This window comes from Macaca fascicularis, chromosome 5, assembly GCF_037993035.2.
Source record: "Macaca fascicularis isolate 582-1 chromosome 5, T2T-MFA8v1.1".
NCBI lineage: Eukaryota > Metazoa > Chordata > Mammalia > Primates > Cercopithecidae > Macaca > Macaca fascicularis.
In genome coordinates, this window is record NC_088379.1 from 94,120,850 (window position 1) to 94,143,562 (window position 22,713).

General features: G+C 41.2%; 2 protein-coding genes across 16 annotated transcripts in view; one reads left to right on the forward strand and one right to left on the reverse strand.

The window, feature by feature from the left end:
- Window positions 1-537: 537 nt before the first annotated feature.
- On the reverse strand, window positions 538-21,208 carry LOC135970755 (uncharacterized). The gene is made up of 4 exons (XM_074039142.1): window positions 21,044-21,208; window positions 13,762-13,967; window positions 12,890-13,665; window positions 538-765 (listed from the first exon to the last, which is right to left on the reverse strand). Exons 1-3 carry the CDS (start codon window positions 21,206-21,208, stop codon window positions 13,023-13,025), a joined length of 1,014 nt encoding a protein of 337 aa, XP_073895243.1. The 3' UTR covers window positions 538-765; window positions 12,890-13,022.
- Window positions 13,236-22,713, forward strand: part of HERC3 (HECT and RLD domain containing E3 ubiquitin protein ligase 3) — a 123,157-nt gene continuing 113,679 nt past the window's right edge. For 6 of the 15 annotated variants that reach the window (XR_012434959.1, XM_005555399.3, XM_005555402.4 and 3 more), the window contains exons 1-2: window positions 13,236-13,327; window positions 16,302-16,359. The gene's annotated coding sequence lies outside the window, so the exon portion shown is untranslated. Of the gene's footprint in view, window positions 14,170-16,301; window positions 16,360-18,425; window positions 18,521-20,446; window positions 20,531-22,713 lie in introns of all 15 variants that reach the window. The other 9 variants (XM_005555400.4, XM_045393360.2, XM_015450643.3 and 6 more) reach the window with 6 other exon arrangements.

Consider the following 22,713-nt stretch of genomic DNA (forward strand, 5'->3'; position numbering starts at 1 on the left):
AAAATTAGCCAGTTGTAGTGGCACACGCCTGTAATCCCAGCTACTTGGGAGGATGAGGCAGAAGAATTGCTTGAGCCTGGGAGGCAGAGGTTGCAGTGGGCTGAGATGGTGTCACTGCACTCCAACCTGGGTGATAGAGTGAGGCTCCATCTGAAAAAACAAACAAACAAACAAACAAAGAGTGACCAATGCCAGGCTAAAGTAAACTAGGTTCAGGGCCTTGGAATGGGTATGGGGAATAGGACGAATAACTAAGTTTTAATGAATATTTGTTTTTGGTATGTAGAATGGATGGGGAATTGGGAGAGAGGCTGGGGTCAGGAAAACCAGTTTAGGAAACGTTGAACTAGTTCAGTGGTACAGATAAGGACCAGAAGTAGGGTTGAGGAAGAGGTGATATTATAGAGTACAGTGGGCTGAATAATGCATCCCCCCTCTGCCAAGATATCTGTGTCCTAATCCCCAGAACCTGTGCATATGTTTTTTTAAATGCAAATATGATTAAAGAGGTTGAGATAAGGAGACTATCCTGGATTAACATGGTCAACCCAATGTAATCACGAGGGTCTTCACACGAAAGAATCAGGAGAGTCGAAGTTAGGAGAAGGTAATATAAAGCTATGAACTGTTAAATATGGGAGGCTTCTAAAAGCTGGAAAAGGCAAGGAGTGGATTATCTCCTGGAGTCTCCAGAGGGAAGCCAGCCTTGTCAATACTTTGATGTTAGCCCGATATGACTCATTTCAGACTTCTAGCCTCCAGGATCTGTAAGAGAATAAATTTTGTGTTGTTTTAGGCCACTAAGTTTGGAGTCATTTGTTACAGCAGCAATAGGAAACCAATAAATAGAGGAAGGGATGGATGTGAAAGACATAAAGAAAAAACAACAGTGTTTGATGCTTGCATGAGACGAGAAGAGTGAAGGATCAAGATAATTTCAAGATTCTGAATCTGGATTATGAAGGCAATGAAAGTGGAATTAGTCCAGGAGCGGTGGCTCACACCTGTAATCCCAGCACTTTGGGAGGCTGAAGTGGGTGCCTCGCTTGAGGTCAGAAGTTCAAGACCAGCCTGGCCAACAGGATGAAACCCTGTCTCTACTAAAAATACAAAAATTAGCCAGGAGTGGTGATGGGCACCTGTGATCCCCAGCTTCTCGGGAGGCTGAGGCAGGAGAATCGCTTGAACCCAGGAGGTAGAGGTTTCAGTGAGCTGAGGTCACACCACTGCACTCCAGTCTAGGCAAAAGAGGGAGACTGTCTCAATTTAAAAAAAAAACAACAACAACAGGAAGTGGAATTAATTTTCTGGGGGAAAGATGAATTCAATTCTATATACTCTGAATTGAGTTCAAGAGTAGGCACCCAAAATCAAGTTAACCTCATATGAGGGTTTGATTTTCGGTCTTAAGGAAGGAGTCATTAGGGGGTAAAGGCTGCTCCCACATAGTACAGTCATGCTTATATCCTTCAGTTACAGATGATGTCACTTCAATTATAATTCTCTTCTATGAGAGGATGGCCAAATATTAAGCCTTATTGTATTTGGGTATGAATGAGTTTATCAGATTCTTTTATTGAAAGATTTGGTAAGAGGTTGAGGCAGAGGCTCACAATGAGGGAAGAGGAGTGTATTAGGTCCATCCCTAAATGCAGAGAATCCATGAATACTCCTAGAATAGTGTTCATAATTGTATGAGTATATGCATCATCTTCTGAAGAGAAAATGTATAACTTTAATCAGATTCCTGAAGGGGATAGATGATCAAAAAAGAAAGTTAAGTATGGTGCTCTAATGGCATGGGACATTGGAGGGCAAAGGAGGAAGGGAAGAGAGAAAGAGAAAATAGAAAAATTAACACATGAAAACTCCCCATTCTTTTGCTGCAGCTTGGTACTGATAATTCCTGCTTCTCTTTTCCCTTACTAGACCCATTTCAGGGATTCTACTGTTTCTAGAGCCAGCTTGTAAAGAGGCTGCAGAACCTATTGTGTTGAGAGTTATTTTATTTGCTGAAAATTCTTTCTTTCTTTCTTTTTCTTTCTCTCTGTCTTTCTTCCTTCCTTCCTTCCTTTCTCTTTCTTCTCTTTTTATTTATTATTATTATTAATTTATTTTTTTTGAGACAGAGGTTCTCTCTTGTTGTCCAGGCTGGAGTGCAATGGCATGATCTTGGCTCACTGCAACTGCCTTCTGGGTTCAAGCGATTCTCCTGCCTTAGCCTCCCGAGTAGCTGGGATTACAGGTGCCTGCGACCATGCCCAGCTAATTTTTTATTTATTATTATTATTTTTTGTATTTTTAGTAGAGACAGGGTTTTGCAATGTTGGCCAGGCTGGTCTCGAACTCCTGACCTCAGGTGATCTGCCTGCCTTGGCCTCCTAAAGTGTTGGGGTTACAGGTGTGGGCCACTGTGCCAGGCCATCTTTTTAAAACAAATTTTTTAAAAAAGAATAGAGATGGGGTCTCAGCATGTTGCCCACACTGGTCTTAAACTCCTGGACCCAAGTGATCGGCCTGCCTTGGCCTCCCAAAGTGCTGGGATTACAGGCATGAGCCACTGCCCCTGGTCTGAAAATATATTCCTTAAAAGATTTTATTTCAGTGTTTTACAGAATATTTCATCTATGTTTCTTATAGAATTTTTCTGAATATGACAAATACTAATATCTTCACAAAATGGATATTAAAATAACTCAATAAATAATATCACTGGTAATCTCTTTTCAAAGACTAGTTGAGACATAAAAACGGTAGCTTCTAATTAGCAGCAATTAGTTTTTCTTCAGTGAAATCATCAAGAGTTGCCCACTTGATGTCTAACTGAAATGTTTCTATAGTTAAATTTGATGTCATCCCCGTACACTAAAGACATCCTTCTCAATGCCTATTAGATTATGCATAGCCAAGTTCATTGGATGTTTCAAAGGCTGACCTGGGATCAGAATTTATCCCCTAAGCAATTTACTTAGATAACTGGTTTTCTATTTCTGTACAGATTAAAATGAATAGTTTTCATTTTGTTTTACAGTATAACATTGAAGCTATAAAAAATGTTTTTTTAATGTCACGATTTCTTTTTGATATAGAGAGAAATGGACTAGGTCTGCACTTGATGAATTTCCTATGGGTATGATTAATTTTCATGGGTCCTCTCCATAGACAATGTTGGGGCTTAGAAAACAAATATCCCAAAATATGATGCTTTGGCATGCTGAGTGCTTTGAACAAAAGAGATCGAAAGGCCTCAGAAATAAACTTCAGAATCAAGGTCTCTCTCTCTCAGACCTGCTGCTCCCCATCTTCCCTTCCAATGTGCAGAGACGAGTTTTCTCCGAAGTTTCCATATTTGGCTGAGGGAAGTTCTTCTAAAAGAAATGCAACTGTCTTAAACTCTCTCCCTAGGAATTACATCAAACAACCAGTGAAGATTAGTCACGAGTGAAGATTAAAAGTCATCACCATGCCCAGACAAGCTATTCTTATTCTTCTGGAGGCTGCTCAAAATTTTTTTTTTTTTTTGCCCAGGCTGGAGTGAAGTGGCACAATCTTGGCTCACTGTAAGCTCTGCCTCCCAGGTTCACGCCATTCTCCTGCCTCAGCCTCCTGAGTAGCTGAAACTACAGGCGCCTGCCACCATGCCCAGCTAATTTTATATATTTTTTAGTAGAGATGGGGTTTCACTGTGTTAGCCAGGGTGGTCTCGATCTCCTGACCTCGTGATCTGCCCACCTCAGCCTCCCAAAGTGCTGGGATTACAGGCGTGAGCCACCAAGCCCGGCTTGAAACTTTTTTTTTAACCTGAGATACTTTATTTATATAATAGGCCAACCTTTCTTCAGAGTGCAGTTCTGCCCCTCTCCTTCCTGTAATTTGCTGCCACCTTCCTTAGAGCACAGAAAAACTTTGTCCCAGGCTACTATCTGTCCTTTGGAACCATTAATTTTCCCTAAAAATCATTTACTGTTTCTCTCAAATTGCCTACACCCCCCACTTCCCTCTCTCCTATGAAGAGGGTATTTAAACTTCAACCATCTGGCTCTTCCTTGAGTCTCATATTTTGTGTGCCTCTTGTGCACATGTACACATTAATAAATTTGTATGCCTTCTCCTGTTAATTTGTTTATTGTCAACTTATTTCAGCAGACTCAATTATAGAACTTCCAGAGGGAAAGTTTAAAATTCCTTACAACATGAAGTTTTACCTGAACATTCAGAGTCTTGCTTTATGTTATAAATAATATTTCAATAAGAAAGTAGGCTGGGCATGGTGGCTCACACCTGTAATCTCAGCACTTGGGAAGGCTGAGGCTGGCGGATCACGAGGTCAGGAGATCGAGGAGATTGAGATCATCCTGGCCAACATGGTAAAACCCTGTCTGTACTAAAAATACAAAAAATAGCCAGGCATGGTGGTGAGCACCTGTAATTCCAGCTACGTGGAAGGCTGAGACAGGAGAATGGCTTGAACCCAGGAGGTGGAGGTTGCAGTGAGCCGAGATCGCACCACTGTACTCCAGCCTGGTGACAGAGTGAGACTCCTTCCCCGCCCCCCCTCCAAAAAAAAAAAAAAAAAAAAAGTAAAAGAAATGTAATTGTTTTTCAGCTTCTACTATGATAAATTAGAAAGAGTACCTGCTCTGATGTAATATCAAAGAAAATATAAAGTCTTGCCTTTGAAATGACTAGGACTTCATCAAGGTCGAGGCTTATATAAGTTTAATCTTATAAATTTACATGCTTTTGGTGAAACTGATATGGAGCTATGATTTGACTGATATTCTAACAAAATCATAGGTGGAGAGGGGCGCTTTGTAAAACAGATTTGGCTAACCTACATTTGCTTGCAAAGGGATTTCAGTGCTTATTGGAAAGCTCTAGCCAGGGAGTACAGCTCCCCACATACCTTGACTAAAAATAGACTTTGTCAGATTGGAAATGTCATTCTTTTTGATTGAGTTGACACTTTGGGAAGAACACACATGGAGCTCTCAGAGGAAGGGAACTCTGGACTAGGAGGATGCCAGAGTAGTCAGTCAATTCTGGCAATTAACCTGGTGACAGATGCCATAGCTACACTACATTGAATCCTATAACTGATGCTTTTTTAAGCATCATATTTACCTTTTATATTAATTTGCTAGGGCTATTATATCAAGGAACCACAAACTGGGTGGTTTAACACAATAGGAATTTATTATCTCACAATCCTGAAGCTAGAAGTTTGAAATCAAGGTGTCAGCAATATTGGTTTCTTCTGGAAGCTCTGAGGGAGAATCTATTCTGTGCCTCTCTCCTTACTTCTGGTGATGGCTTGGTGTTCTTTGGCTTGTAGATGCATTACTCATCTTAACCAATGACATCTGCAACAACCCTATTTCCAAATAAGTGCACATTCTGAGATTCCAGGTAGACATGAATTTGGAAAGAAACTATTTAACTGACTACACATTCTAAGCCATTTACCCTCAGAAACATCAGCACAGTTAATTAGAACACAGCTAACATGGCCCGGGGTGTATGTTCTATTCCATGTAATGGGCAAGTCATTTAAATTGATTATATGCTGACAGTTATGTACCTACTGCTATGGTTTGAATGTCTGTCCCCTCCAAAGCTCATGTTGAAATTAAATTGCCATTGTAACAGTATTAAGAGGTAGGATCTTAGAGATGTGATTAGGCCACGAGGGCTTAGTTGTCACAGTGGGGGATTAAGGCCATTTAAAAAGGGTGAGTTTGTGTCTCTTTGGTTTTTTGCTCTTCCAACACATGAGGACACAGAGTTCCTCTCTCTTTACCTTTTTGCCATTTGTTAACACAGCAAGAAGGCCTTTGCCAGATGCCAACACCTTGATAATGAATTTTCTAGCCTCCAGACTGTGAGCCAGTAACTTTCTGTTCATCATAAATTACTCCATCTGTGGTATTCTAGTATAGTAGCACAAAAAGGACTAAGAGACCTATCTTGAAATGTTACCCAGTTAATTCAAGAGGGATCTGGGCGATAACTTGAATGGAATAGCATATTTCCACCCATAAAGGTTGTGTCTTTGTATGTTAAGGCTACTATAACAAAATACCATAGACTGGATATCTTATAAACCGAAATTTATTTCTCATAGTTCTGGAGGGTGAGAAGTTCAAGATTAAGGCACCAGCAGATTTGATATTGGGTAAGGACCTCTTGCTGGTTCACAGATCGTGCCTTCTCACCGTGTCCTCACATGGTGGAAGGGGCTAGCTACCTCTATAGGGTCTCTTTTATGTGGGCACTAATTCTAGTCACAAGGGCTCAACCCTCATGATGTAATCACCTACAAAAGTCCCAAACCTCCAAATACCATCACCCTGGCGGTTAGGATTTCAACATACGGATTTAGTGGGGACACAAACATTCAACCATAGCAGGTTACAAAAGAACTCAAAGTACATGTCCATCTCATAGTTGGTTAGTAGGTGGTTTTCCTATATAAAGCATGGGGCACATTGATGAAGCAACTGATAGTGAAGGTGACTGGACCATGAAGGATCGTATAAATCATGACACTGTTTTCTTTTTGAAAAATGGACAATAAAATGTCTTCTCTGACTATCATTCTATTGTTGATGAGACAAATTTTGATACTTTGCTTTTTTTTTTTTGCTATGGAACTTGGTGAAATAGTGACTCACTTTTATTGGCGTGTGCATGTGTACTAAAGATGAAAATGATGAACAACAATTTGAGTTTGTATAGAACTTCCTTTCTGGAACCTTTATTTTTGGCAGGTATGTGGAAGGGGTGGGGGAAATATACGATAGCAAACACAATTTTGGCAAAGGAACAACAACCCTAATCATAAATTTTTAGGCATTTCGGTGATTTTTGATATGAATATATAAAAACATGTTACCTAAGCTAATGTTCAGATGTGTACACATTGCTTTTTACTTAACTAGAAGATTTTAACTTTTTTCTTTGTTTATATTTCACGTATATCAGTAAAGCCTCAAAATGACTTACAAAATTAATAAGAAAGGTTTTAAAAAAATTACTGGTAAGGGGGCTAGAGAGAAGCCACTCAGATATTGTGTGTGTGTTTCGCTGGTGCCATCTTTTGTTAGGGAAACTTGGCAAACTACAAAACCTTAAGAGTCTGCATTCTATCTGACCTAGCAATTCCACTTTTAGGAATTTATCTTACTGATATAATCAAGGGGGAGGCCAAATATTTAGATATATTCACTGTGTTTAGCTATGTTGCACAATTGTTTATAACAGTAAAGAATTGAAAACAATTTAAACATTCAACAGGGGGAAATTGGTTAAATGACAGCATATCCGTTTTGTGTATACCATGCAATTGTTTAAAATGATGTTGCAGAATAGTATATGATTCTATTAAAGATGTTCAATAGATGCTGTTAAATTCGGAGAGATGAATGACAAATATTATGTGTAGAATAAACCGCTTTTTTTTCTTTTTCTTTTTCTTTTTTTTTTTTTTTTTTGAGACAGAGTTTCGCTCTTGTTGCCCAGGCTGGAGTGCAATGGTGTGATCTCGGTTCACCGCTACCTCCACCTCCCGGGTTCAAGTGATTCTCTTGCCTCAGCCTCCTGAGTAGCTGGGATTACAGGCATGAGCCACCATGCCCAGCTAATTTTGTATTTTTAGTAGAGATGGGGTTTCTGCCATGTTGGCCAGGCTGGTCTCAAACTCCCAACCTCAGGTGATTCACCCGCCTTGGCCTCCCAAAGTGCTGGGATTGCAGGCGTGAGCCACCATGCCTGGTCGAATAAGCCACTTTTAAAAATGTATATATATGCATTAGGAAATGGCAAACTATCAAGAACTAAATGTGGTCAGTGAAAAGGACAGATCATTTCACTTTCTTCTTTTCTCTTATATGTATTTAACACATTTCATATCGCAAATATATTTTACATTTGTGAAGAGAAAAACAAGTTGCTTTTTATTTTTTTTAAGTAGGAAAGGAAATGAGTACAATGGGAAAAATGATATAAGAAAGTTAAAAATGAATCTTGAGGTTACTTCTAAAAATGCAAGCAATAAGATTCTGTACAGATGGGCCACACATTTTGCGCTAGGCTTTCGAGAGCCAACAGAAAGAGGGAAACAGAATCAATGACAGTATTTACAGTATCTGTGATAAGAATAATCTGTTAATCAACAACTTGAAAGTAAATACAATGGCAGATTTCACTGGAGTTTTACCTACATGTAGGCTGAAAATAAAATGCTGAAGGTCAATAGAAAGTTAAATACTAGTTTACCTTTATAAAAAGGTAGCCATAAAGTCTGGAAACACAGACAATGTTATTTTATTTTTTTACAGACTTAAGTAAATTATATTATAGTATATATTGATTTTACACATTGAACTCCCTGATTACTTACTTCTTCTGCAGTATGCTAAAGGTATAGGTTTATTCAGGAGAAATCAGAAGGAGAAATCAACTGAGGCAACACATTTTGCTTGGATTGGGAAAAATGTTGTATCAATGCACCATGCTTTGTAACATGAGCATTGTTACAAGGACAACACATTTCACATATCATGTAATGTCACTGAACATATCATATAATGTCACTAAACATATTATGTAATAACAACAAAGCATTTATTAGGTATATTTGCTGTTTGCAGATTTTTATGGCCAAACTATAAAGCTGTCTAATATTGTTATAGGCATGCCCTCTTGAAATTCCACAGGTTTGCTTTAGCTTTTCTAGGAAACAATAAAATTCCTTAAATTTCCTTTGACCCAGATATAGTATAACTTCAAAGGAAGGAGATTTTTTTCACATTTATGATTTCATTTTGGTTTTACACAAGTAAATTTTGGAAGACTATGTTTCTTTGCCTCTAGAAGGGTGAAACAGCTGCCTGATTTTTGGCAGTTACATGCATGCACTCTATGCAGCTACCCGATGACAAACGTGATCTTTGCTGCATTCGCCCCAGCACTTATTTTGCCAGTCCAGTCATAGCGACATGTTGGATGTCATTTCTAAGAGCACATATTAAGGGATCTTTTAAAAAGAGAAAGCTTCATGAAATATTTCACTTCCTAAAGGCATTATTGGATGAAATCTTCAGAGACCAGCTAATGCTCAACTTAAAAGTTTTCTTAGAAAATGTTCAACCATGCAATCCTGTTATCATCAATACATTTTAATTTATATGAAAACAATGAGTTTCTCATAATTAAGGTAAGGTTCTTACGCTTCATCCAAATGGCTTGATAAGCAAAAAATGCAAACCATGAATAGTTTCAAGGAAGATAGAGAAATAATCATAATGGCTGTAAGCTCTTTGTAGTCAGGAATGATGCTTCTTGTCTAGCAGTACTACAGGTGGAACGTATTCAATAATATTAAAAGATTATTTGATGGTAATACTGATTTACCATGATGTTTTTCTTCTAAGTTGTTTAATATTAATAAATCAATGCTGTGTGTTACAGGACAGTTTTTAATAAGTTTAGTCTGGGTATGTACAGACTGATTTTTCCATGAAGTACTGACTACACTGAGAAAATAAGTACTTCTTTTGGATGTGGGGGACCAAGAAACACCTTTGTCATTACATAACCATACAAGGTACACATACTTTTTACTTGTCAAATAGTCAGTGCTTTTCCCTCCTAAAGATATTTATTCTTCGATGGTGTATCTGAGAGATAGGATGTCCTGTTTTTTCCACAGATTTCATCCAAAATATCAGAAATCTGACTGTCTCTTTCAAAGTTTACCAAGTAAATATTTTTCTGCAAGGCAAGTAAATTAAACACAGGGAAGAAAGGAAAACAATTATCATTAAAGAGTATTGCCATTCTACTGAAAAACTGTTTCCTTTCAAAATAGACATTAAGTATTTTAAGAAGTGAATGGTAACTAATGGAGGAAATCAGCATGTCTTCAGGTAGAAGTACAGCAACCCTGGGCACCATCCCCTTGCCACCAGGCATACCTCGTCTAACCAGTGATAGAGCTGAACCACATGGTCCCTGTCAAAAGTTATAGTTAGTTTAATCCTTGCTCCTCGGGAGGCTAAGGCAGCAGGATTGCTTGAGTCTAGGAGTCTGAGGCCAGCCTGGGCAACATAGACCCTGTCTCTAAAAAAGAAAAGTTATGGTTATATGTTTATGTGTGTGTCTGTGTGTGCATGTGTGTGTGTGTGTGTATTTGGAGTCTCCTCTGTTATCCAGGCTGGAGTCCAATGGTGCCATCAAAGTTCAATGTAACCTCAAATTCCTATGCTTAAGCTATTCTCTCACCTCAGTCTCCCAAGTAGCTTGGACTACAGGCATGCCCCACCATGTCTATTTTTTTGTTTTTTGGAAAGACAGGGTCTCACTATGTTGCCCAGTCTGGTCTCACTCCTGGCCTCAAGCGATCCTCTTGCCTCAGCCTGTAACCCAAAGCTCTGGGATTACAGGCATGAGCCTAGAATTTATTAAGCCTTTTATTTTTAACATGAATGTTTTTCTTTTATAAAATTTATATAGGTTAGCAAGTATACATTCCTTGGTACAATTATTTGGTTAATGTTTGTCTCCCCTTTCATGGCAACAAAGACTGTACTGTTTTGCTTACCAATGTATTCACGGGAGCTGACATTATTGTAGGTGCTCAGGATATAGTATGTTTGTTAGAGAATATATGAGAATGCAGAACGAAATGGATGGAAGACAGGGCTATAGAAATGGAAAGAAAAAGTAAACCATGACCTCTTCAAAAGTTTACATATCTGCTGTTAAGGCTATTGTTGATACTGGAGCCATTTAAAGCCATTTTGAAGCGGGACATATTTGCTAAGGAAATTGCCATTATACGTTGGCCCAGTGAAAAAAAAATAAATTGAAGTACTGCGGTATCTTTACTATTCTGTGTAAGTTCTATGTAAGTTCCCAGGGTTTGGCTATTTATTTGGTAAAAGCAGCTTACAGTATCCTAACTTGTTATTTATACATCGCTCCTACCCCATGGTCTAGGCTTGAGTCCTTGATAACCATCCTTTTCCTCAAGATGAAATTTCATATGAAACACACTTGAGCCGGCCGGCGCGGTGGCACACGCCTGTAATCCCAGCACTTTGGGAGGCCGAGGTGGGAGGATCATTTGAGGTCAGGAGTAAACCGGCCTGGCCAACATGGTGAATTCCTGCCTCTATTAAAAATACAAAAATGAGCTGAGTGTGGTGGTGGGTGCCCGTAATCCCAGCTACTCGGGAGGCTGAGGCGGGGGAATTGCTTAAGCCCAAAAGGTGGATGTTGCAGTGAGCAGAGATTGCGCCATTGCACTCCATCCCAGAAGACAGTGCGAGACTCCGTATCAAAAAAAAAAAAAAAAAAAAAGAAAAGAAAAAGAAAAACATTTGAGCCACAGGCCAGACATACCAACCCAAACACTGATTGACTACAAACCTCATATGTGACACATAACAATAGGATCTCTCACTTTCTCCTTTGCAAGTACCGGACTCCTTCCTCTTCCTACCAGACTCCTCTTTGGGTGTTTCACCAGTTTTTTGCCAACAGCATCTCTAAATTGGGATTGCATCTTTGTAATAGACTAAACTTTTGTGAAACTGCCATGTATCTGGAATATAGGTGAATTGTGTTACTCTTGTCCCCAGTGTTTCTTTTTTCTTTTTGAGACAAGGTTTCACTCTGTCGCCCAGGTTGGAGTAAGTACAGTAGCTCAATTTCAGTTTACTGCAACCTCTGCCTTCCAGGTTCCAGCGATTCTCCTGCCTCAGCCTCCCGAGTAGCTGGGACTACAGGCGCACACCACCATGCCCGGCTAATTTTGGTATTTTTTTTTTTGTAGAGACAAGGTTTCACCATGTTGGCCAGGCTGGTCTCGAACTCCTGACCTCAAGTGATCCACCCGCTTTGGCCTCCCAAAGCGCTGAGATTACAGGCATGAGCCACCATGCCTGGCCATTCCCAGTGTTTCTAAAGGTGTCCAGTGTGATCCAAATTTCAAAGGTTTGTATTTTTTCTTAGATGATGTGATAACTTAGATTCTGCTTTTTTAGCTTTCTTCTCTCAGTGTACTGGACAATTTCCATTATTTCACAGAGGGCTCAACACTGTCAGTCAGCCAACAACGTCTCATCCCCAGGATATACCACTCCTTGAAACTTTCTTTTCTACTTGGTCTGTTAGGTTCTCAGGACAAGGGATTGCAGACCTAAGGTGATTTGAATGTCCTTAGAAATAATCTGTCCTCAAAAGGCCTTCCTGGTTCAAATGCCAGGTTATGGAAATTCTTCCACTAGGAGAGTTATTCCTTTGGATTCAAGCGGTACTGTGCCAGTGTTCTGCATTTCACATTTAAAGGGGGCAGACACATGAAGTCACCTTTCTGAGGTTTTCTGCAAAAGATTAGCTGTGGATCAGATCAGGTCTAGGGCAAGTATAAAAACACTAGTGACCTTGAGGAGGAGGAAGCTCTGGGATTCGGCGCGCTAGGGAAAAGTGGAAGAGGACAAACTTTAAAAAAATCCGTTACTGGGTATCGGTGTCTTTCAGACTACAAGATTTTAAGAACTGGTGCTCAGAGACTCTTCTTGCTATGCTCCCCCAGCGTCCACCCTCCAGCCTCCCCCAAGCCCGCCTTTCTTCCGCAGCCCCGCGCCGGTCTTCGATCCCCACCTCTTCAGAAGGGCGCCGGCGGCTGCCGCGGACCTCCTTCCCCGCCTCTCCCACCGCGCAGCGCCGCCGGCCGGCGCCGCGCTTCCTACAGTCCTACGAAGGGGAGTAAAGCAGAAGACTAGCGCACTCTCCCTCAATTGTCACCCTCTAGCTTTCTTCCCCCCACTGCCCAAGGCTTTCGGTCACCTCTGCATAAATAATAAAAACCAGAGCCCAGAACCTGAAAAGGCAACCGCTGATCGGTCCCGTTCGCTTCCCCGCCAGTGAAAAGCAATCTTTTTCAGCGCCAACGCTCTATGTCATGCAGTCCGATCTCGGCTGACACACCCGTGCCGCTGTCCCCGCGCCGGGCCCTAGAGTCCTGTCACCTCGGGCCGCCTGCGCCTGGTTCTGGGGCCTGGGCCTCTCCCCTCCTCCCGCCCTCGGACCTCGCCGCCCCGCCTCCAGCCCGCACCACGGCGGCCGCCATTGGTGCGGGTCCTCCCCAGAGCGGCGCCCATTGGCCTGGTGCGAAGTCGTTCACCTAGCGCATTCCGCCGCCCGCAGGCTTGCGGGGAAACTTCCTTATTATTGTGACGCCGAAAACGGAGAAACCCCGAGCCGGGCGAGAGGCGCTGTGACAGTCGGAGTCCCAAGCTGCGGTTCGGCTGCTGCCGAGGTGCGCAGGGCGGGGGCCGGGGTTCCAGGGAGGAGGGTACGGCGGAGCTGCCGTCGCCCGGGGCCGCGTTCCGCCTGGCACTGCCGTCAGCGCGCGGCTCCCAGAGGGGCGGCTGCGGCTCCTCCCGTGGCTCCGGCGGCAGCGGCTGCAGGCACTTCCAGCGATGACCTGGGGCTGGGGAGCGGGGAGGTTGGGGCACGGCGCCCTTAGGACCCTGCGTGCGCCTCCCTGGCGTTCTAGTGGGCTCGCCCTCCCGCCAGAGAGCCCCGCGCCGGGAAAGGCGAGACAAGCCTTCAAAATGGGAGCGCCTCCCGCCCTCGCTCGGCCGCCCTGCCGCCCTGCCGCCCGGGAGGAATTGCGACGCAGAAAGTCAAAAGGAGGATAGTCTCCATGCTTGACCCCTGCCCTTATTTAAATTCTGGGGTTCCAGGGACCTCCGTGCAGTGAGGAGCGCGGACGCTTTCAATTGAAATGGGAGCTGGCGAGGCCCTGGCATTTTGGGGAACCTCGGCGGCCGCGAGGAGTTTGCGCTGAGGACGCGGTGCACGGCGTCCGCGATGACAGCGCCGGCGGGGCTGCGGGGCCCGGCACCACCCACTTCGCGGAGGCCGGGCCGGCTCGCCTCTCCGGGGTCCGCCTCCTGGGCGGGGCCGGAGGCGAGGGTGTGTGCGGACACGTGGGTACGGGTGTGTGTGTGTGCGCCGACACGTCGGTGCGAACCGGCGCGGGGGTGTCAGGAGCTGGGACGGCCGGGGGCAGGTGAGACTTGAGTCATTTGTGAATGTGTGGAGTGGGCAAACCAGGACAACCAGACCGAGAGGAGCATGTGTAACCTGAAACAGGTGAGCCTGTAGAGTCAGTGTCTAATGCGACTGTGCACGGAATATGTGTATGCAGCGTGAACTCCAGGGAATAAGTATTAGAACTTTGCTGTTGGTCTGTCACTGTTTCTGGCTGCTTTCTGATTGCATTTTACATTAGCTTTCAAATCAGCCCCATTAGGAAGTACCTTAAATTCAGAGAAAAGCCTTCCAGGATATTGCTTGCATTCATCACGCACAGAATGCTTTGGGAAAGACGATTCAAGAGCTCTCTTCCATTTTTATGTGTCTTCTGGCGCTTTCCACAAATAGGAAGCTATTTCTAGAACCTTTTATTTGATGATTTGATAAGATCAAGTGAGCTGATTTTTCAACTCCAGACTTGAGAGAAATAAAAAAATAAAATGAGTTTTAAATGCAGTGATAGAGAGGGTATCATGTTTTAGTCGGCAGAGTACTGTGAAGCTCTCTCCTTTTGTACTTTCCTTTACCCTGGGAGAGGAGGGAGTAGCCTTATAAATCAGAAAAGCAAAGTACATTGCATATTCCAAAGCAAAATAGTTGAATTACATATTCTACATCATGGTTGTACCCCCTTCAAGGTTAGGAACTTTCTGTAAAAAGTATAATGCAGGAAACAAGGAGGACAGGTTAGAAACCTCTTTGACAGAGCTTCTTTGGCATGAAAAACAAAATTAGCACATTAGCACTAGCATCCAGTTCTATTTGTTCAGTCAGTAGCTGGAGTTTACTTTTTGAAAAAAAAAACAGGGATTTCAGAATGTTCCATATTGTGTGGTTGAAGCCATTCGTTATAGCATTTCATTCTGAGGACCAAATTTAAATTTATTAAGATTTTCATGACCAATTAAAAACTTTTTTTATACTTAATGAGAGTAGTAGTACCCCTACTGGAGACACAAGATAGTTATGCTTCAGTTTTATAAATAAAAGTAATATTCTCCAGATTGAATGGGATTTTCTGCATAGAGAGGTAGAAATAAAGTTACGACAATATCTTTTTTTTTTTTTCAAGATGGGAGGCTCGCTCTGTTGCACAGGCTGGAGTGCAGTGGTGCGATCTCGACTCACTGCAACCTCCACCTCCCAGGCTCAAGCGAACCCGCCCCCACCTTAGCCTCCCAAGCAGCTGGGACCACAGGCGTGCACCACCACGCTCAGCTAATTTTTTGTAGTTTTTGATTTCGCCAAAAGACGAAACATTTTGCCATGTTGCCCAGGCCAATCTCCAACTCCTAGACTCAGGCTCTCCACCCACCTGGGCCTCCTAAAGTGCTTGACAAAAATATTTTAAAATCATGCAGGACTTTTTCTTTTGAGACACTTTAGGTACCTCTCTGAGATGATCTCTTCTCATTTTGCATGATGGAGGATGTGGTAATGAAAGGGAAAGACCGGGTGCAGTGGCTGGCAGGGCGCAGTGGCTCACCCCTGTAATCCCAGCACTTTGGGAGGCTTGAGACGGGTGGATCACTTGAGGTCAGGAGTTGGAGACCAGCCTGACCAACATGGTGAAACCCCGTCTCTACTAAAAATACAAAAATTAGGTGGGCGTGGTGGCAGGCGCCTGTAATTCCAGCTACTTGGGAGGCTGAGGCAGGAGAATTGCTTGAACTTGGGAGGCGGAGGTTGTAGTGAGCCCAGAGTGGCCACTGCACTCCAGCCTGGGTGAAAGAGCCAGACTCTGTCTCAAAAAAAAAAAAAAAAGAAAGGAGACAGTCTTCATAACAGTTGTGGCAAAACAAGCAGCTATGTGTGATACATGGAAAAATAAAGAAAATAGACAAAATTAAATTATTTTCCAAAACTTTCTCTAACAAAAATGAGAGATTTTAAAGTAATTCTATTTTTACTACTCCCTATCAAATGTCAGGAATTTTTAGAAGGTGATATCTATATCTCTAGTTCACTTTTAGAGGTGATTGATATCTTTATAACTGGTTAGAAGTTATCTTACTAGTATTTAACCAAACTCCTGTCTTGAGATACAATGCATGGGGAATATTTAAGATTGAGTAATTTAAAGATATACTTATTTTCAGAGGTTAACTCCTGTCTTTTTGTTTACAATAACATGAAGACACTTAACCGAGTTCCATATTAATGTTATTTATTATTTCTTTAACTTGTAGAACCGCAGGGTGTGGAATATTTCTGGCTTATAGTCCAATGCCAAGTGTGTGACCTGTGGTGAGTTACTTAATTTTTCTGGACCTCAGTTTTTTCATCTTGTTAATGGAGTCCTTTACATACATTATCCTGTTTAATACTGTCATCAACTCAGGCTAAGATAGCTACCTAGAGAGAGGCCTAAGCAAATCTCAGTGCCTTCCTGCTTGCTCTAACATAGTGAAGAGAACAAGGTGAGCCCAAAAAGTAGGATATCTGGTGTCTGGTCTCTGCTTCAAGCACTTAATTCTTAGAGGACCAAAGTTACTTGGCCTCTGAAGGCCTTAGCTGCCATTAAAATGAATTTAGGAATGTAAGTCTCTTGCTTAGAGGTTAGACCAAATGGACATTTAATAAGATGGTAAATTTGCTAATACAACTCTGTCCTCTTTAGACATTTACTCCATTTAGAAATAGTACTTGTGGGTAGCAGAGACATGTGTTTCTGTGTAAGTGAACTGTTTTTATTATTACTCAGGGTGGGGAACCTTTAAAATTATCTGGAAAATAAAAGGGGTAACAAGTTGAGATGGTGGAAATTCTGGTTTTCTAAGAATGGGGTTCAGTTCACTAGACATTTATCAAGCCTCTACTGTGCCCCTATACTCTGCTGAGAATGGAAGGCACAAAGATGAGTAAAACCTGATTCCTTCATGGAGAAACTCCCAGTCTGCGCATGGACAGGGTGTTAGTGGAGGAGGTATGAGAAGCAGCCAGACTGCCTCAATAGCGCTTTCCATTTTTTTTTCTTTTGTGAAGTGTTTGTAAGCATAAAATAATGCATGCCATATATGTTAAGAAACAACAATAAAAGGACAGAAGCAGAACATCAGCCATGCTATTGAAATGTCTCCCTTTGTGCTCCTTCCAGATTGTTCCCTCTATTCCTACTGCCTCCACAATCATTACCCTGTATTTTGTGTTTGTGATTGGCTTTTCTTCATAGCTTTGTTACCACTGATGATTCTTAATCTCCAAATAATATATTTGTTATAGTTGTGTTTGAACTTTGTAAAAATGCATCATACTCTGAATTCTTCTGTGACTCAACACTTCTTAAGATTTAGTTACAATGATGCTTATAGATGGAGTTTATTTTTTACTGCTCTACAGTGTTCTATTTTATGCATGTGCCACACTGTATCTGTTTTCTGTTATCTGTTGATGGATATTTGTTTTTTGCTTTTTTTCTATTTCAAATAATGCTGGAATTAACATTCTTATACATATATCTTGGTGCATATGTTCATGAGTTTCTCACTGCATTGGACTGTAAGATAGTCACAGTCATTTAGGGCTACTAACATTAAAATTTATTAAAATAAAATACTAAAATTTCAGTTATTCACTTGTATTAGTCACATTTCAAGTACTCAATAGCCACAGATACCTACTGGCTACCATAGTGGACAGTGCAATTATATAGCATTTCCATTATCGCAGAAAGTTCTAAGTTTCCAGATTTGACTCATCTTTGTATCTCCATTTATTAGTACAATACAGGAGCACCATAGATGCTTAATAAGTTGGACAATGCTGGTCATATGCCCAGGAGTGAAATTACTGTGTGGGGAGGTATCCACATCTTCCTCTTCACTAGAGAATGCCAACTTGTTTTGCCAAGTGGTTATGCCAGTTTATATTCCCACCAGCTGTCTATGAGAGCCCTGGCTGTTGTATATCCTTGACTTAGTGTTGTTAGAATTTTCAATTCTTGCGAGTCTGGTTGGTGTCTTTTGAAGGCAGCCCACAGCTTAAGCAGACAGCAGAGAAGTCATTCTTCCAGCTTCACAAAGCCTAGCACCAGGTAGTGAAGAAGGCACCACCTTTGAGGGGATGATCGGGGGAAGGGTAGGAATGTTTCCTGTGTTGGCTGAGGGGATCAGGGGACCAAAGTCCAGCTAAAGTGGTGGAGAGAGAAAACAGCAAGGAGTGGATTCATGTTGTTGAAAACTTCTCTTTGCCTTCTATGCCATTTCTCCCTTTGGTAGGAACATTTTTGATAATAAGGCAAGTCATTAAAATGAATCTTCTTTGTTACCAGAGTTAATTCTGCATTTTAATTTTGGCCCTAAATTTATTTAAAGCCTGAATTTGGGGGGTATCTGCCAAGCACTGAAGATTTTGGACATTGTCTTTTCCTGCTGTGGAAAGAGACCCTCTACATATATACAACATTCAGGTAATTGCTTCTAAGCTTACTTGAAAGGAAGCTTATCCCTATTTTAAATGAGATTAGAAGTCCTGCCTGAGTATTATTTAGGTCTCAGTGCCTTTCAAACAAAGGAATAAGAATGAGTTGTTCGGCTGCTGTGTGCATAGTCGCACAGTCTTATTATAAGACAAAGTTTAGGAATTTAAGGTTGTCTTTTAGCATTCAACTCACTAGAGCTAGTTAAAAGAGATTTATCTCCCCACTGCCCTCCACTCATGCCCTCTCCAGAATTTAAAAGCAAATGCACACAAAAAAACTTCCTCCTATCAACCTCAAATCCCTTTCATGAAAGTTATGGCAGATGGTGGTGATGCTGCTTTGCTGTAGTGCAGATTTGGCAGAATGCAGCTAGTGCTAATTGCAGTGAGGAAGACAGGAGTCATAACCCCAGCCTCTTGGGAATTGTCCTGTCTGCTGAGGTCTCAAAGAAAAGCACTAGGAGTAGCAGTAATATTGCTTAAAGCAGCTGGCATTTACTGGTCACTTATTACTACATGCCAGGCACTATGCTAAGCCCTTTTTACATGCATTTTCTCATTAATCCTCATAGCACTCTAGCACCACCTCCTGATTTTGGAGCTTAAGGTGGGTAAATATCTTTCCCCAGGTTTCACAGCTAACATGTGGTTAATGTAGGGCTTGGATTTTAGTTCTTTTGACTGTTAAGCTCTGCTAAGATTATCTTGAATCTCTTACCAAGAATAGATGAGAAGGTCTCAGGAAAGTACCAGGTTGACATTGAGAGAAAGTTGTCCTTCAAAAGTGGTCCTTTTGTTTTGTCATGGGGAAATAAGAGGCAGGAAATGCAGCCAAGTGGGGCTGGTGTAGGTGCTGAGGGAAGTGTAGTCCTATATTTTGCAGCGAATTTCATAATTATGTATTTTGAAGGAAAATAAAAGATTCTGCTCTTCCAGGAGCAAGCAACAGAGTGAATGAGGAAAAATGGGTGTAAGGACCTTGGAGATCAAAATGCCTAGCGATGTAGACCGTTGCTGAAACTAGATCTTTAAAGTCATGAACAGCAGCAGCTACAAGATTTAGGGGTCCAACTGGAATGTACTTTGAAGTGAAAGCTGTGCTAGTGGCTGGCTTCTCTCCAGTGCATTGAACTTCTCTCCTGAAAGTTAGATGGTTTTAGTTGCCTTCTTCTTTAGTTCCAGCAGAGCCTTGTGATGACCCAGACCATATTTATAATTATGATTGATAGTTTATTCACAGGTATACATCTTATTTGTGGTTGTTCTTTAATTCTCTTGATAGGCAGTTTTCATTTGACAAATTGAAGATTCCATTACTGTAACTCAGTTGGGAAGAATTTTTGAAGTTTTCAACAGTAGTCCTTTTTATTATCTTTTTTCATAAATTGTTTTTACTAGTCAGTCAGGGATGAGGCCATACTTCAGGCTGTTTACACAGGATTGTGCTTGGCCAAAGCACCCGGAACTCAGATGACTCTCAAGGACTGACTCATGCCAGATTAACTACGAAAAGCTGATAGACCCAGGACACCAAATTAATAATGAGAATTAATAATCCTAGTAAGACTGAGATGCTTTGGTTACCTGGTCACAGTATTGTATCCCTGTAGTAGAATCTGCCCTATAAACCAAGTTATTTAGGGTTGCTTGCTAAGCAAGGCAATTGGTTGGGTGAATTTAACAACTGTTATGGAATCTGATCCACCCATCCACTTTTAGGAAATAATTACTTACTGGATCACATAGCCAGGTTGACTGATCAGAGTCCCTGTTTCTCTGGAGAGTGGTGCAGACACATTGCGAAGTCTGGCCTTTTGGTTATCTACTTTCTAAGCTCCTTACTCTACAGAATAGCATAGTGTCTCTTTCTTTTCCTTCATCTTTTTTTTGTTTGTTTCACTTTCTTCATCTGTAGATTAGAGATAATGGCAGTGCCTGTCTCATAGAAGAAGAAATGAGCTAACATCTGTGAAGCATATAGAAAAGTACCAGATCCAGAGTAAGCTCAAATTAGGTCTTATCTGCTGTTATTATTAATAATGTCATTATTAATATTATCAGTCAGGAGTTTCTTTCTATTGCAAGTGAAAGAAACCTGATTCAAACAAGCATAAATAAATAAGCTTAAGTAAACAAAGAAGGGACTTGTTATACTCTATATATAGTTAGGTTCTGTAAAGTCATGGTGAATACCATATTAGTGAATACAGAGCCATTGTTTCTGAGGAAATAAAGGGTTAGGTTCCTGCAGGCTCTGGTCAAGAGATTTTTATCAGCCAACTGACGCATAGCCTTGTTTTATGTGTGTTTCTGTCTAGACAGCCTATTTAATATATCTTACTAATAATTATACACAGTATTTCTTGGTAATAAAACACTCGTTGAGAAAGGTTTAACATTTTCTTGACCCTGTGTAATGTGGCAGTGTTTTTGGCTTTCAGCCTCAAATCAGTGCTATCTACTGTGATTTTTGCTTTTTATTGGTTGTCTTCTCATGAATCCACAGATTTACTTGCTTTTCCATCGTTTCTATAGCTTCATTATGCACTCTGGATATTACTTTAGCTGTCTCCAGGGGAGGCCTCACATACAGATCCGCAGATTTCCTGTTCCATTTGTGGACGTACCCACTTGTTGATTCATTAAGACTGAACTCACAGCCAACACTGTAACTCATGCATGAAAGAAACTTACCTAATACACATTTTTTTTTTCTGTGTAAGGCACATCACAACCTTATTGAACCTAAGAACACTAGACAGGTAGGAGAGATAAGACAAATTTATGAAATACTAAAAATGAAAAAAATCCATTGATGTGGTTAATAGCAGTTGAGCAAGTTGGGAAAAATAACTTATTTCTAGATTATGTGAGCTTGCTGGTCTATTTAAATGTGTGTCATTAGACCACCACCAACCACCACCACCACTACCCTGCCAGTTTTTCATTTTATTTCTACTTCACTCCCCACAATCTTTGTAGTTAACTCAAATAATAACATTTAATCTTAATACATTTTTAGTGTAGAGTCTAGACAAGGAATACAAATCTTGGGAAGAAGAGAACTTTCTGGTTAAGACGGCAAATTGAGATTCAGTTTTATATTTTATTTTGGGCCTTTTCATGCCTTTCCTGAAAGCCTCAAGAGTTCAAAGCATACCTCAGGATTACAATAAGGCAGTTTTAAAATTGTTATATACAAATTAAGGTCATTGAGTTAAAGCCAAAGTACTGTAATTGTTGTCAAGAGAGGTTGAAAGTATGAGCTTCCTCTGTGTTGTAATCTTTAATTTGTAACCATTTGGGCATGCTTTTACTTTGGGAGAAAGGAGTTTGCCATTTTAAAAGCTGACTTTGCACAGAATAGCCAATTAGCTGTCTCCTTCATATGTTGACAGTTCTCTCCTGTAGATTGTCTGATACATGGAGCTTTGATGTGTTCTCCTAGTATTATAATTCAAAGTAAGTCTTCACTATTTCCGTTAGAATCCATCCCCTTTTCATTACAATGAAATGAATGTACCAGTGAAAAGATTAGGCAAGACACCTTTGAAGTCTGCAATCTTGTTTTGAAATCCTGATATTTTGACCTGTAGGACCTAGAACAGTAATTCTCAATATGGAGAAAGTAGCATGTTTAAGAAGTATGATTAGAAAAGGATATTCAGAATTATAATTAAAATGTATATTTGGAAACCAGCTGGGCTTGGTGGCTTACACCTGTAATCCCAGCACTTTGGGAGGCCAAGGTGGGCTGATTACTTGAGGTCAGGAGTTCAAGACCTGCCTGGCCAATATGGCGAAACCCTGTCTCTACTAAAATGCCAAAAAAATAGCTGGGTGTGGTGGCACATGCCTGTAATCCCAGCTAATTCAGAGGCTGAGGCAGGAGAATTGCTTGAACCTGTGAGGCAGAGATTGCAGTGAGCTGAGATTGTCCCACTGCACTCCAGCCTGGGAGACAGAGTGAGACTTGGTCTAAAAAAAAAAAAAAAAGAAAGTATATTTGGAAACTGAAATGTAATCTGAATGTCCTTAAGACCAATCTTTTGCATTACTTGTTTGTTTTTAAGATGGGTCTCGCTCTATTGCTCAGGCTGGAGTGCGGTGGTGCAATCACGGCTCACTGAAGCCTTGACCTCCTAGGCTCGAATGATCCTCTCATCCCAGCCCCCCAGGTAG